Source organism: Xenia sp. Carnegie-2017, unplaced genomic scaffold (assembly GCF_021976095.1).
Source record: "Xenia sp. Carnegie-2017 unplaced genomic scaffold, XeniaSp_v1 HiC_scaffold_24, whole genome shotgun sequence".
Classification (NCBI taxonomy): Eukaryota; Metazoa; Cnidaria; class Anthozoa; order Malacalcyonacea; family Xeniidae; genus Xenia; species Xenia sp. Carnegie-2017.
Genome location: NW_025813487.1, coordinates 9,224,973 through 9,239,315, shown reverse-complemented (window position 1 = coordinate 9,239,315; position 14,343 = coordinate 9,224,973). Strand labels below are relative to the sequence as shown.

The window sequence follows — 14,343 nt, the reverse complement described above, 5'->3', positions numbered from 1 at the left end:
ATGCCCATTTTATGAGCACATGAATTACGATGAAACTTGCTTACTTTTCTCCATTACACTTATCCAGAGGTACAAGATCGACGTAGGCTTCACGTAAGACTTTTGATAAGGAACCACTATTGGAAGTACGTCCCCAACCAGTGATGGAGCATCTTTGTATAAAACCTTTTTCCGGTAGACAGAGTGGCATAATATCTCTGGGTATTCTAGCCGAACTTGACATTTGCAGTATAGCTGAAAGAAAGAAAATCTCCAATTTCTAAGTTTAATCGTATACTATACTGTCTATTATCTTTATGAGAGATATTCTCTTGAAACGTAAATCCTCCACTCTACTGTCTTCATCAAGAATGGCCTGATGTTAAACTTGAGTTCTTATATACTCCAGTCTAGTGTCTTTCTCAAGAGGGATTTGATGTTGAAACTTGAGTGCTTATATACTCCAGTCTAGTGTCTTCATCAGGAGTGATGTGATGTTGAAACTTGAGTTCTTATATACTCCAGTCTAGTGTTTTCATCAGGAGTGATCTGATGTTAAGACTTGAGTCTTTATATACTCCAGTCTAGTGTCTTCATCAGGAGTGATCTGATGTGAAGGTTTGAGTCCTTTATACTTGAGTCTAGTGTCTTTATCAGGAGTGATGTGATGTTGAAAATTGAGTTCTTATATACTCCAGTCTAGTGTCTTCATCAGAAGTGATCTAATGTTAAGACTTGAGTCTTTGTATACTCCAGTCTAGTGTCTTCATCAGGAGTGAACTGATGTTGAAACTTGAGTTCTTATATACTCCAGTGTAGTTTCTTCATCAGGAGTGATCTAATGTTGAGACTTGAGTCTTTATATACTCCAGTCTAGTGTCTTCATCAGGAATGATTTGATGTGAAGGTTTGAGTCCTTATATACTCCAGTCTAGTGTCTTCATCAGGAGTGATCTGATGTTGAAACTTGAGTTATTATGTACTCCAGTTTAGTGTCTTCATCAGAAATGCTATTTTCTAGTTTTAAAGTCATTTCATAAAACCATGCATCTATTTTCATCATTTACCGATATCGTAATCTCCAGGATGTGTTTCTTTTCCTGGTTGATACTTCGGATGAATGTGTATTGCTTCAATTCCTATCTTGGTGTTGCTGCTGGAGTTTAGTTCATGTGCTCCCAGTATTACCGTCCATTCCTTGATGCACTTTGTGTAGTTGTCTGCATAAACAGAGAATTGCATTTTTGAAGCATATCTATTTGTAGCTAATTTATTAAACATGCTTCAGATTGATTCGAAATCAAAATCAATATGCAGTGGTCGTTAAACGTTTAGCAATATTCTGGCCTGCTCTTTGCTAGTCTAACATTGCATGCCCAACAAATAGTTTTGATACGATAAGAGCAATGTGGAAGACGACTTCATTCATACATCGTTATAAAGAGGGCATGTCACATTGCATTAGGCAAAAAAATGTATCTATACTCGCTCACTGCAAAAAATGGATTTCTACAAAGAAATGAGTATCGATAATGCTCGAAAAGCAAGACTAAACCCAGAAAGCCTTCTGCGTTGTTGCTTTATACTTTTCCTGATTAGATTTTGTGGTTTTTTTAAACTCGACCATTAAAATATACAGTTAATTTGAGTAATTTACTGTAATAACTTTATCCTTAGCTCTTCATGAGAGTTTTATTTTAAGTCTTGTTCCTTACCAAAGCAGCTAGCTGCCGTGACGAGCCAGTTTTTTTGCACTAACGTTGCACCGCATATGTGACCTCGGTGTTTGGAGCGAATCATTGCCTGCCATGGCCATGTACCTGGGCTCGACTCTCGTCCGCCGACGATGCGACGCATACGTGACGGTCCCTTCCTGAATCTTTTCCCACAAGTGTCTACAAAGCAAACGTGGATTAATATAATTAAAAATTAACGTAAATAATTAACTTAATTTTTTTCCTGGGATTTTTCTGATTTTTTCGAAGTGATAAGTATTAAAGAACAAGATGTTTATGTTTATCGCTATTGTCTGAATGACGCAGTCGGAAACCATACATGTGAGGTACTTTGTGCATTTTGATTGGTTGTGAACGTGTTGTAGTTTTCAACGCAGGTTGATATTAAAATTGTTTTTTGTTGTGTCGGAGACTCAGAGGTGGACTTAATTTGGCTATATTATGTTAAGAAAATTCCGTATTAAACCCTGCGATGTATGTAACAATTACACGCGTCAAGTAATCATCACATTCGTTTTTGCTCTACGTTTCTTATTTTTACTTTGGTATTAAATAAGAATCGCACTGCCTCTATACCACTGATCTCGAAATAAGACCGGATCAAGCATCTAGCACAAAAATTGAAAACAAAAATTAAGGAACGCTGCCATTACTAAGGGACCAACTCGCGAAAATAAGGAGCAAATGTATTGTGGATTTGTACGTGAATAATCCTGAAAGTTCAACATGTAACTACATGAAGATAACTAAGAGATAAATCAGTTTATAGAAAAGCTAAAAATATGATGAAATATGATGAATTATATTTAAAATGCCGCGATTTTTGTCGTCGGTAACTCTACTGTGGTATGGAAAAACTATGGAAAATAGCTCACAACTGCATGGAAATACCTGGAATTGTTGGAATCATATTTCAGAAGTACAAACTGATTAAATAATCTCATTTACGATCATAATCTGATCAATCCTTTAAAATTACAAGCCTTTTTTACGAGTGATTCAGAATGAAACCTACATGCATTTTCCTTTTATACGGCTTATTATTCCTTCTGAATCGCTTTACTATCGCCACAAAGGTTGTTTTTCACTTTCTGCATTATTTCAAAGCATAATTTGGCCATATGTTGCTATGTTGTCCATAGTTTTGTCAAAAAGCTTTGGATGTGTTGGTCTATTAGTAAAGGGGGCGGTGGCTTTAAAATATATTTACTACAAAAATACAGTTGCTTTGTCCAGTTTTTTTGAGATCAGTGCTTTATACCAATCAGAATTGAGAAATTATTCATGTATTTATTATTTGACTGTCAATTAAAAAATTGGTGGAGAGCCCAGATCCGAAGTCATGTTAGAACATGCTAAACACTATATTTTTCTTGTAATATCTCAAAAGCGTGTGTACCACAGCTTCTTCGAAGGAATTTGCATCTGTCTCATGCATATCAAATTTCTCCGTACGAAAAATTGAGTGAACAGTCAATCTACTCCGTACAAACTGAGCATTTCTCCAAGGAAAACGACTTGCTCCACATAAATGTCAAGCTTCTGCATGTTCAAATGTAATATCTTCTAAGGTTGCTACGAGCACACAGCAAACCTCTTCTACATGCTAAAATTATATTCCCCTGTATAAACGAAGTTGCGGGACGCTCTTGCCCCACAAAAACTAATACACGTACACACAATCATTGTCAGGGCCTAACTGCTTTTAATTTGTCTACTGTAGTTTGCCGATCACGGTAACCGGCTTAAAAGGACTATATCACCATCAGGAGAATAATCTATTTAGATAGTTTATTATTTTAAATATATTTGCAATATATTTTATGAGACGAAAATTTGATCCTCCTTGACTTTAATAACGTCAAAGTTCGTTTCTTTCGTGTTTGACAGTGTGGTGCTGTGACTGGGTCTAGTTCATCAAACGTGAGGTACATTGGGAGCACGCTGCTTTTACGCAGTAAAATCACAGAGTGATTCATTAACAAAGTGCGCAATATAACTTAAGTTCAGGAAAATATATTTCTTGACTTTTCTACAAATTTCAATATGAATATGTTAAAAAGCGGGTTGTCCAATGTTCGTCATGTCCGGTAAACTAGACCCAGTCACAACACCTTAGGGTAAAGACGAAAAAAGCCAATTTTGACGCCCGAAAAGTCAAGGACGATCAAAAATATATTGTAAATGTTCTGAAAATGGTCAACTCTATCAAAATAGATTTTTTCTCTGAGGGTAATATAGGCACTTTAAGTAAACTGCTAAAATGATCAATTGCGAAAATCATACTGTCTATATACAATTGATCATTACTATCTCCTTGATCACGGAAAGAAACATAAAATTTTGACATTAAATACTTTTTTTTCAAAGTTCGGACAAAAGTTGCTAATCATGGTGTTGTAGTTGTTTTGCGTTCAGTTACCCCCTTCTTAGAGTCCTGTATTAGGAGAGTTGAGACAACGTCTAAGTAAAATTGCTTAGCGTCCGCCATTTTTGTTCTAAACGCCAGCAAATATAAAGCATTTAATGGTGGAAAGACAAATTTTCTGTTGTGTTTTCCTATTCATGAATAGACAGTGACCTCTACCTTTAAAACTCGGTTGTTTATAGATGTCATAATGATAGAAAAGCATTTATTTAATGCAGTGGATGTAATTGTACGCCTTTAACACTGTTTTTTGCCACAAGGGAGGGCGTGTGTTTCTCTTCATCATCGCTATGATTGGAACTATTATAACACAACATAAAATCATTGAAAACATTTTTTATAATTTATCTCCTATGTAAAAAAGTTAGCATGGCGGCTAAACAAAAATGGCGGCTAGATGCCCAATTGACCATATCTACCCAATCACCTTGATCATAATGCAAAATGCATAGAATAATACGTGTTCCAACTCTTACAAATACAGGGCTTTGTCCCTTCCCGTGACCACGACTCTGCACTGGTGTTAGTTTTGTCGAGTGGAGGTGTGTTTATATAGAGAAAGATAATTTTAGCAGAGAAGACACTGGCATTTCAACACGCCGAAGGTTAACATTTTGTGGAGCATGTCGTTTTCCATTGAGCAACGTAATGTTTGTACAATGGTTTGTACAGAGAACAGTCAGATTTGTTTGGAGAAACTTGATCTGCATGAAGTACATGCAAATTTCTACCGAGAAGCTGTGGCATATACGGGCCAACTTAATTACAAAAGCACAATGTTTCGTCGCATTACACATGTAAATAGTCTATGTATAAAAAATCTATTTATTAAAAAATTATACAAGACAACTTCTATGATGTGAATTTACAAACAACATTAGTTTCCAGCTTTTTATGCCGGGCAGCAAATAATACTGTCAATCTGTGTTAAGCGACACATAATTAAGCAGTCACTTTAATTTATTTCATTGTGTAAGCAATGCGTAAGCTAAAGTTAAAGACAAAAGAAAATGTGATGAAATTCCATGTTATATTTTGTTTTAAATGCAGATTATTCAGATTTTCCTATGAATTCCATGTTATATTTTGTTTTAAATGCCTGAAATTCAGATTTTCCTATGTTGTCACGAGATACATAAAGCACACGTAACTAACACAAAGTCCTTTAACCAATCAAAATGTTTCTTAAAGCGTTGCACGCGTGACATGATTTACTTACATAATACATTGCTGAATGTGAAATTGCATTATGCGAATTTCATTGTGCTTTTTGCCAACTATTTTATACTGCACAAATACAGCCAAGCAGTATTCACGAGTAGACTGAGTGAAGGCCTGATGGGCGTTTGATTTTATAACAAATTTGAGTAGCATAAACTCACCTAAATAGCACTCCGGAAGTTTGTTGCGAACTTTAGTCCCAGGAATTTTCTTTCCATTCATTCCAACGCACCAACATTTCGTTTTGTATACATTACATTGTTCGAGTTGAAAATCCCCATCTCTGGTGCAGTTCGGAATCATCATTGGAGGACGGACCTGACGAAGTCTTCTTTCTCGTAATTTCTCGCATTTTGTCAAATACTTTACGGCTGTTCGAAAAAATGCTATTAGGCTAAGTTTGCATTTTACAGTTACGCCAAGCAGGGGTGCATTTTCCTCTTCCTGACTCAAAGAAAAAAACATGGAAAGAGGGGCTGTTGCAGCCAGTGGCTATTTGTAGTCAGTTGCTTTTAAAAGTGGTGGTTTGCCGCTATCTTAAGTATTAATTATTAAAGGTTACCAAGTTACAGAGAAAACTCAAAAAATAGATGACTAACAAAACAATAAATAATTATTATTCTGTCCAAACCGTTTATTGAGAACTGCACCATATTCCAAACAATTTTTCCCGTGACTTTATAGGCCTGTCTGCCTCTGTGGCTAAAGTCATATGACAGCTGAATTTGGGTATTTTGCATTTAAGACTCCCTTGCGGGTAACCATCGATTGAACCTGCTGTTTCTTGCGAAGAGAAAGTCAACAAGACATCGGTGTTTATTGCAAAAAATCGAAAAAGTCGACATTTGATCATATTGACCGGTAAAACCAATTGCTTCCTTCTTTGCACTTCACTTGACTCCAATTCGACAATCTTACTTTTGATGATCATATTCAGTCAGGTTTACTTATAAATGTCGTCTTTATGACGTTATTACAGTTCAAAGAAGGAAGCAAATTGTTTTACCGATCAATGTTGATGAAATTTCAACACAAATATGCAACGTCAAGCGAAAGAAAATATCTTTTTCGATTTTTTTCAATAAACACCGAGTTCAATCAATTGTCAACCCGTCAGAGAAAATTGAAAACTACACTCACGTGTCTACGATAAAATCTCGACTTCTATTAGGCTTTTCTAATGCAATTAGCTTTTTTACTTTAGTTTTAGCCGCCTTTCAAGATGGCAGCTTGCCTGAGTCGTTGTTACTAGCATTTTGACGGAGTTATGCTTCTACTAGATTGGGTTGTAAAGTCAGTTTTCTGGTCCGCTCTTTCCCGAATTTTTCGAATTCAAAAATGCGCTGATACTCAACGACGTCACCTAGCATGGCGAGGAAATTTGAAAGCTGTTCAGCAAGACGAAAATTTGAGTTCGAATGATTTCCACTTTTTCGCTGCAAAAATTTGCTAGCTAATCAGATTTAAGTAAGTCTGATTTGTTGACGTTTTTTATCCTATTTAGTTTTCGAGGTATTTGCTTGTAAAAAGAATTTTCATACCATCTGACCACTCTATATACACCACTGCGAACCGACCATTTTGACTAAGAAGTTTCTTAGACCAATTAGAAAACAAACCATGCATATGAAAACATTTCCCCGGTCATAAAAATTAAGCTCTCTCAAGAGAAGACGGAAATTCTTCTTTCAGAGCCCGTTCCACATATAAACAACGTATGGTGAACCGTTCCTTGTACTAGCTTCTTTGTTCTGGTCGTCGTTACAGTAACAATAGTTATAACATGCCATTTTGAAGCAGTAGCAGTTGTCTAGCTAGTGTTTGATACAGACATTTTGTATTAGTTTGTTCGTGATTTTCATGTTTATTATTACATGTGGAAGACAAATACTCATTTTCACGAATATTTTCATATCAAAATTTATCGCTTTGCGAGAAAAGTTCTCTAATTGAAGTCAGGCTTAAGTCATTTGTTGACCTTGTTGTTTTAATTAGGTTATTCTCTTTCCAAAAGCAACAATTGCTATGCAGGATGTTTACTTGAGAAAAAATATACAGTGAGAAAGAGCCCTTACTGATATTGGCATTTCCTGTCTTTACCATCAACGGGTTTGTTTCGACGATTTCTTTATTTGACGCCCTTATTTTATATCGAATTGTTCTCTTTGTATTGTTTGTCATTTGCTGTTGTGTTAGCGTCATTGACTTTTTTCTCGTGCTGCTATACGTGCTGATTACGTGGGTGTATCTGTTTTTACCAATAGGCTTGCCGTTCTTGTCTACGTACCAACAAGTTACTGTGGTGGGCTGGTAGCGACACTGTTTTCTAGCAAACGTTCCGTCTAGGTCACATGTTGGAATGTAAATAGTTTTATCCGAGTTGGGTCGTCTTACGATCTCATCCCGAATGATTTCACATTTCCACGAGCTTGGCCTGTTTTAATGGAAATAAGTTGAATCGTACTAGTATTCTTATTCTTATTAATTAGACAGCGAACGGCAAAAACATGGCTTCCGTTTGTGTTGTAATCAGGTTTCAGAACTTTATTGTTTATTTCAGAAAACAATTCTAGAGAAGACAAAAGATACCATTAAATACAACTTTAATATATTTAAAGGTGAATAAACCAAAATTATATTAAAATAACCAAATCTTGTGGGAGAGTCATTCACTTTTTATTGTAAACACTGTCAACAACAGTAATTGCATAAAACAACGAATTAAGGAAAACTATTAATATCGACTCCATTCTTTTGAATGCTAGCATGATTACTAAAACATTTTCCTACTTTAACTGCTTCATGCATCAAATTCAAGCATAATAATATACATGATAAAATTATTAATTCTGAATGGTTTTGAACGGTGTAAATTTTAGTAAAATGCTCCTGACTGGTTAGTCAAAGAAGGAAGTAATCATAAGTGCCAATCAAATTTCAAAGTGGAATTCTTGTGAAGAAAAACAGCTACAATGGTTGGCAGAAATTAGCATATGCAAAACATTTCCAGCCAAGAAAACAATTAACGCTAACACTCCTTGCCGTCTTCAAAACTGTGGCTGGTGTTTTATCCATAATTGCTCTCAAAAGCTATAGCTACTATACCTTATCTAATTTTGAGCTTAATGAGTCTGATTAAGTGATTGATTTTTTAATTTATTTTATGTAGCGCAATGATTTGCAATAACGGCTTAAGACTGTTTGCAAGTTTTTTTTTAAAATCATACCAGAAATTGGTCGAAAACTGAGGTTTGTGAAGCCATGGGTGTCTGTGAGTCTGGACGCTGACAATTTTTGAATGTGGTGTCCTTTTTAAGAAAGTGCAACCTCAAATTTGTGTTCTTGCATAAACTTTTATGATATGCATGCTTTGTTTGGTCTCATATTTCCTCAGTAGCAACAAGTTGAAACAACATGAAATAAAAACGAAAATTTTATTGAGAGTGACCCTGTTTTATGAAAATTATTGTATCAAAAGTTTTGCGTCATATTACTTAACCCTTTCTACTTTATATTATAAAACAAAAACAATTAAACGCCTGCGCTGATTGATCACTGAGCTTTCATCACAAACCGATCTGAACTCGATCAACTAAATCAAATCTAAAGAATTTGCAAATATATTACAAATACATATTGAAGAAAATTAAAACAAGTGTTTCGAATTGCTGTTATTTTTATAAAACAAATAAAAGATCTTATTCGTGTTTACACTTGCTTATGCAAACATCGTAGACGTTTGTGAGAGCTCTTGAGCAGATCAATGGTCTCCCTGTTTGCGTAAGACCCAGTGCAAACAGTGTAAGCATCTCTTATTTCTTAACTGAAGATGGCATTTTCTCATAATCACAACATTTAGCTCTCAAAGATGAAGTATATTTAAACGAATATTAAGATAAATAATTTTACCATATTTCACAGAAGCAAATATGCATAAAACGAAAAGAGGATGAAAAATTCTTTCCAGCTAAAATTTTGTTTTTTTTTATGAAAAATAAACACCTAAAAGTCGGTACGAAAATCCAAGACAAAGAACACAGTCACAATTTTTTGGTACATGCGCCACTAATCCTATACTCCGGATCATTTATACATAATTGCATTTCATTCTTCTTTATCCTCTGCCGTTAGCTCGGACACGTCTGGCATCATTTGGTTGGAGGGTTAAGGTATAATATAAGGTTATGCAATTGTGCTCGATGAACAAAGACGGCAGTTAACAGCTGTTAAGTGGTTGCGAGCAACGGTCGATTGTTTTTTGTATTGTACTATTTTTAACTATTATGGGGCAGTTGCTGGAAACACTTCAGCAGGGTAACCAGGACTATAGATTTATAGTACATCAACCGCCTGGGAGTCGTCGTGCGCGACGAGGCTTACGACATTCTTGTACAATAGGGGTATCAGCACACGTAGGGTTTTCATATTGATCAACAACCAAGCCGTCAAGTGGTGGTTTGGCCACTATTTCTTCTTTTGTACTAGGTCATGTGTAAGTGGAGAGTTAGGAGCATTTTCATGGACAGATCAGTTCCCAGTACTGGTGTTGTATCCTGAGAAGAGGTGTTGTCTCTATTTGAATAGTTGAGGACTTGCTCACTATCTTGGCACATTCTTCCTTCATTCGTTCTGTTTTAGATGTGATCTGTAGTGGTGGCTGTCGTAAATTTTGCGTTACTTCCGGTCATTAAGGAATTTTGTGGTGTTCATCTGCAGGTAAATAGTTGCAAGGATGAAGTACATAAATTGTGGGTTAAGACTCGCATGTTTCTTCCGTTAAACACACGAAGAGGAAGCTGTACGACTAGTTCGACTTTCGGATAAAACTACAATTGAGAAGATCTTCTATGTAAGCCTTCACTTCGGATAAAAGGGGACGAAGCACAGGAACGTACTTCTTTTGGATGGGTGTCTTGTCATTCAATTTAATCTTCATTTTAAGGCTAGGGATGACCCAAATATCATCGTTGTTCCGCGAGAATTTATCTGCTTCTTCTAATAACAGTTGTGACGCAAGTTTTCTTTGTTCAGGTTTCAAATCGCCTAAATCTACAGCTTTCAAATGATCTGACAACTCTATGGGCAGTGGTTTTCTGTAACCGAGTTGATTTTTAAATGGGGTGACTTTGTTTGAGGGGGATGGATGATTTAACTTATCTTTTAGATCCAACTCTTCTGGACAAAGAGATTGAACTATCTTAAGAAGACCAGGGATAGTATGCCCTTTTAGTCTGATATCATGACCTGTCGTATTTCTCACTTCTATGACTATCTTTCTGATGTTCCACCTTTAGCCATCACTAAGATATTTACTACTTCTAAACGATGGGGTAATTCATCCTCCTCAGATCCAAACGAAACAGGAGCAGCTTTCGTAAGGGACGCAACATTCGCCCTACAACTAGTTTTAATGGACTGTCAATGCGGACAAAATTTTCTATTGTTTTCCCTTTTTCTGTTCGTTTACACCCACACTGTTCACATCACACGCACTGATTTTAGCAGAACTCATTTTGCTTAAAACTTTATTCTGGCGTTCATATTAGTGGGAATCCAATCCATTCACGTGATGTATTAGCTCTTCGTCTGATAGTGCAGACAAACGCTAAATGGTCTTAAATTAGCGGCTAAATTATCACCATGCCAGCCAGCCTCAAAAGATTTCATGAAGGTTTATTTAATTAAATAAGTGGCTCAACGAACTATGCTTCACAATGGGAATCTACACGCAAAAATGACCTTATTACGCAAATCTAGAGAGCGTAAGGAGAATTGTTGCGGCGTTTCTTTTGCTTCTGGAAAATAGTGGAAGATTTTTCACGGTAATGTACGCGTAATATTTTTTTAGTCTTTGCAAAGACAAATCTTACAGCGTTTCGACATAGCTTCGTAAACTTCTATGTAAAGAAATGGCTCAAATTAGGGTATCGACTATCTCTTTCTCTTCATAATTGCGTTTTATACCTGAGTGGATTTGGCGGGACAACGAAACGAATGTTGATTTGTCTGCTTGGCACGGCTCGCCAATTTGACCAGAGATTTTGAACTAGCGCCGCAACATGTTGATTTATGACATCAACGCATATCTCGTTGCAATATCATTCACACGTCATTGTCTTTTTGAATTGACTTGAGAATAGCAATCTTACTCATGTTAGATGCATCCTTAATCCTTTACTATTTTAATTAACTCAGTGAAATCCTTAAGTTCCGCTTTGCTTTTTGTGTAAACCAATACGCTTTCAGTTGAAATTGGAGAGTCTCGATCTCTTCCATATTTTTAACAATTTATAGCTAGTAGTCACAATGATAATAATATCTTTTATGTTAAGTCTTTTTTTTACTAGAGCGCCTTTTTTTTACCTCAAACCTAACAGAATTGTTCATAACTTCCGAAAATTCTTCAAATACAATGAAACAAGTTGAACGATCAAAGCTAGAGATGGTGGTCTGTTGATTCGTTTACCTTTACAGCTTATTAACTGCATATACCTCGGGACAAACTCGATCAGGGACAAAATAATCATGATGCTGGCATCCTGCTGTGGTTGCTAAAATGCTACCTACGTTTCTTCGTCGTGCCAACTGGTGTTCATTATAAGGAACTGTTATAGCCACGTTTCACTCAAACATCCTTTGTTGTGGTTAAAAAACTTCTAGTTTTACTGAGGTGGTATGTACATTACATGTTTGTAAATGTAGATCGTCCAGGTTGGTATAGTCCTGAGAAGTACTGTTTTTGTTGTTGTTGACTAACGTTTCGACGGCCTTAGCGGTAGTCATCTTCATCGTATGTACATATTGATCTAACTTAGTTAACATTTTCTCTTTTCTTAGTAATATAACACCTCAATCGTATCTCCTTTACTGCTGTATAAAAACATGTGTATTGTAATTAAATACGTCACATTTTACACTATGACGTATGCACAATGTAACATTTTCACGTGAGTACGCATGAAAAATAAGTTGGACGATAAATCTTATATTTGATTACTTTTGTATCGAGTTCTCTACATTCTACTATGCGTTCAAATAAACCACAGTTTCATAAAAGTCCTAGCTACCTGAGCACAAAGAGCAGTCAAAAGAAAAATACAAGTAACGATAGCCGTTTGCATTCTTTTCCAAGACTATGGCCTACTCCTAATGCAGTTCTTTACATATTGGAAAAGCTTGTGAAAATTATGAAAACCATCTACTTGCTCACAAGTTGCACAATTGAGAAAGATAGCATGATAGCAGTTTTGAATATGTTCAATCCAATCAAACTGCAAGCTCGAGTTAAAAGTTCATCGAAATTGGATAGCTTATAATTTTTGCGAAAACGGCTTTGACTTTGGAAACATTTGAAATTAAATGCAAATGTCACAAGTTGATGATAATTTGAATAATTCGGACAATTGTTTGTCGTCTATGCGTGGAAAGGGATTAATTAGCTAGAAACAATCATCGAACACTGTCGAATATTTCGAAAGAAAACCATGACCAGCCGACAATTTAAAGAAGAATAGAAGACATCTTGAGATGAACAAGTTGACTGTTTTTCCTTTATTTAAAAGTCCTCCTCAGACAGAATCAGTCTGAGGATGACTTTGAAATAAAGTCGAAAATTTACAGTTTACTTCTCGTCTTGTTTTGATTCATATTTTGCAATCTCAAGATGTCTTGTTTCTTCGGAATTTGTTTTATATTATATTTCGAAAGAAATTTTGTGAACTTTCCAGCTGTTGCATTGGCATTACTGCTAGTGAGCTCTGCGTGTAAAAATGAGTGTGATATTGACTTTGTGTTTGCTTTTGGCGCTGCGATATCATTTCCCCCAATATTGAGAACTTAATTTTTAAGGACCCTTGCTAATTTGAATGTAATGAAAGACAACATACATTAGCTCCTTGTTTTGTAAGAAAGTGTCGGATTAGTGAAATTTCCCCCCTAGATTTATACATTTCCTATTCACATTTCATATAAATATATATATCACAAAGTGTTTTCTGCGCGCTATCTTTACTTATATAGGTAACTATTAAAATTTGGATCTGTAGATATTGTACAAAAGACTTTGCCAAATGACGAACGAGTTACAAATGCTTTTCATTTTTGGCATTTTGTTGTTGAAAAGTGTGTGAGAAACTTATCAATCAAGAAATTAGTAGGTTTCAGTGTTAAAGACATGTGTATAGTTTTGCAACATTTCGCAACTCTTTGTTCACCTCCAAGTTTGTGTTTAATATACCGTAAAATTGTTCTCATGATGTACGAAAAACATTTGCCATCTATTTTCGTTCTAAACGGTGAGAGGCAATGGGTATTCCCTGCCATTTATGAATGCTGCTGTTTCCTTTGTATCTACCATGTTATTGGCAGTGATAAGAAACAAATAAATAAATAAACAAACGCAATAACGCCGGTAAAAACACCTGCCCGTATATTTCGCGCTTCTGTGATGCGACGTCTTGAAGATGAAAGCGATTATTTCACTATTTAAGCTAATATAAAAGCTTAATGGAAAAACCCGTCTTACCTCTTCTTGCGCTTGAAAAGGTGCACGACTGAAATAGAAATAGAAGCAAGTATTAGGAGGATTTGTGCCAACGAAAATTAGACTTAGTGAAATTCTGTCAATACTCACTGTCACGAAGATTAGCACTGACACATAAAAGACTGTCTTCCACATTGTCTGTTTTCAGTTTTTCGTCTTTTTTCATGTATTATGTATTTGTGTCCGTGTAAGATTGCAGACAACCGGTTCGTTTTTGCGTCGTTGAACCCTGAGAGCCTTTTTATATACTGAGCCCTTACCACTGTGAGGCTAGCTATGAATAAATTTGAAGCTTTTAAAATATTTAATGACGACACGAGAGCACGATTGGCCAATCCGAAAGTTCTATTACGACATACTTAGAACAGCTGTGCTTCGAAAGCCTTTGCTATCAACTTTTTTCGGTGCTTTTTGACATTTTCTGATTTTATTTCCTG

At 35.8% G+C, this 14,343-nt stretch overlaps 1 protein-coding gene and 1 long non-coding RNA gene across 2 annotated transcripts in view; one reads left to right on the top strand and one right to left on the bottom strand.

The window, feature by feature from the left end:
• Positions 1-2,776, top strand: part of LOC124450764 — an 18,266-nt gene extending 15,490 nt beyond the window's left edge. Inside the window, exons 2-3 of the long non-coding RNA XR_006950199.1 lie at positions 2,127-2,134; positions 2,636-2,776. This is a non-coding gene — a long non-coding RNA (uncharacterized LOC124450764). The remainder of the gene's footprint in view (positions 1-2,126; positions 2,135-2,635) is intronic.
• LOC124450753 (serine protease hepsin-like) overlaps positions 1-14,343 on the bottom strand; it is a 16,264-nt gene extending 1,921 nt beyond the window's left edge. Inside the window, exons 1-8 of the mRNA XM_047001394.1 lie at positions 14,266-14,343; positions 13,997-14,180; positions 13,889-13,916; positions 7,440-7,798; positions 5,526-5,735; positions 1,695-1,874; positions 1,047-1,199; positions 45-234 (exon numbers count right to left, since the gene is read on the bottom strand). Of these exons, the coding sequence (XP_046857350.1) occupies positions 45-234; positions 1,047-1,199; positions 1,695-1,874; positions 5,526-5,735; positions 7,440-7,798; positions 13,889-13,916; positions 13,997-14,072 (1,196 nt within the window). The 5' untranslated portion in view covers positions 14,073-14,180; positions 14,266-14,343. The remainder of the gene's footprint in view (positions 1-44; positions 235-1,046; positions 1,200-1,694; positions 1,875-5,525; positions 5,736-7,439; positions 7,799-13,888; positions 13,917-13,996; positions 14,181-14,265) is intronic.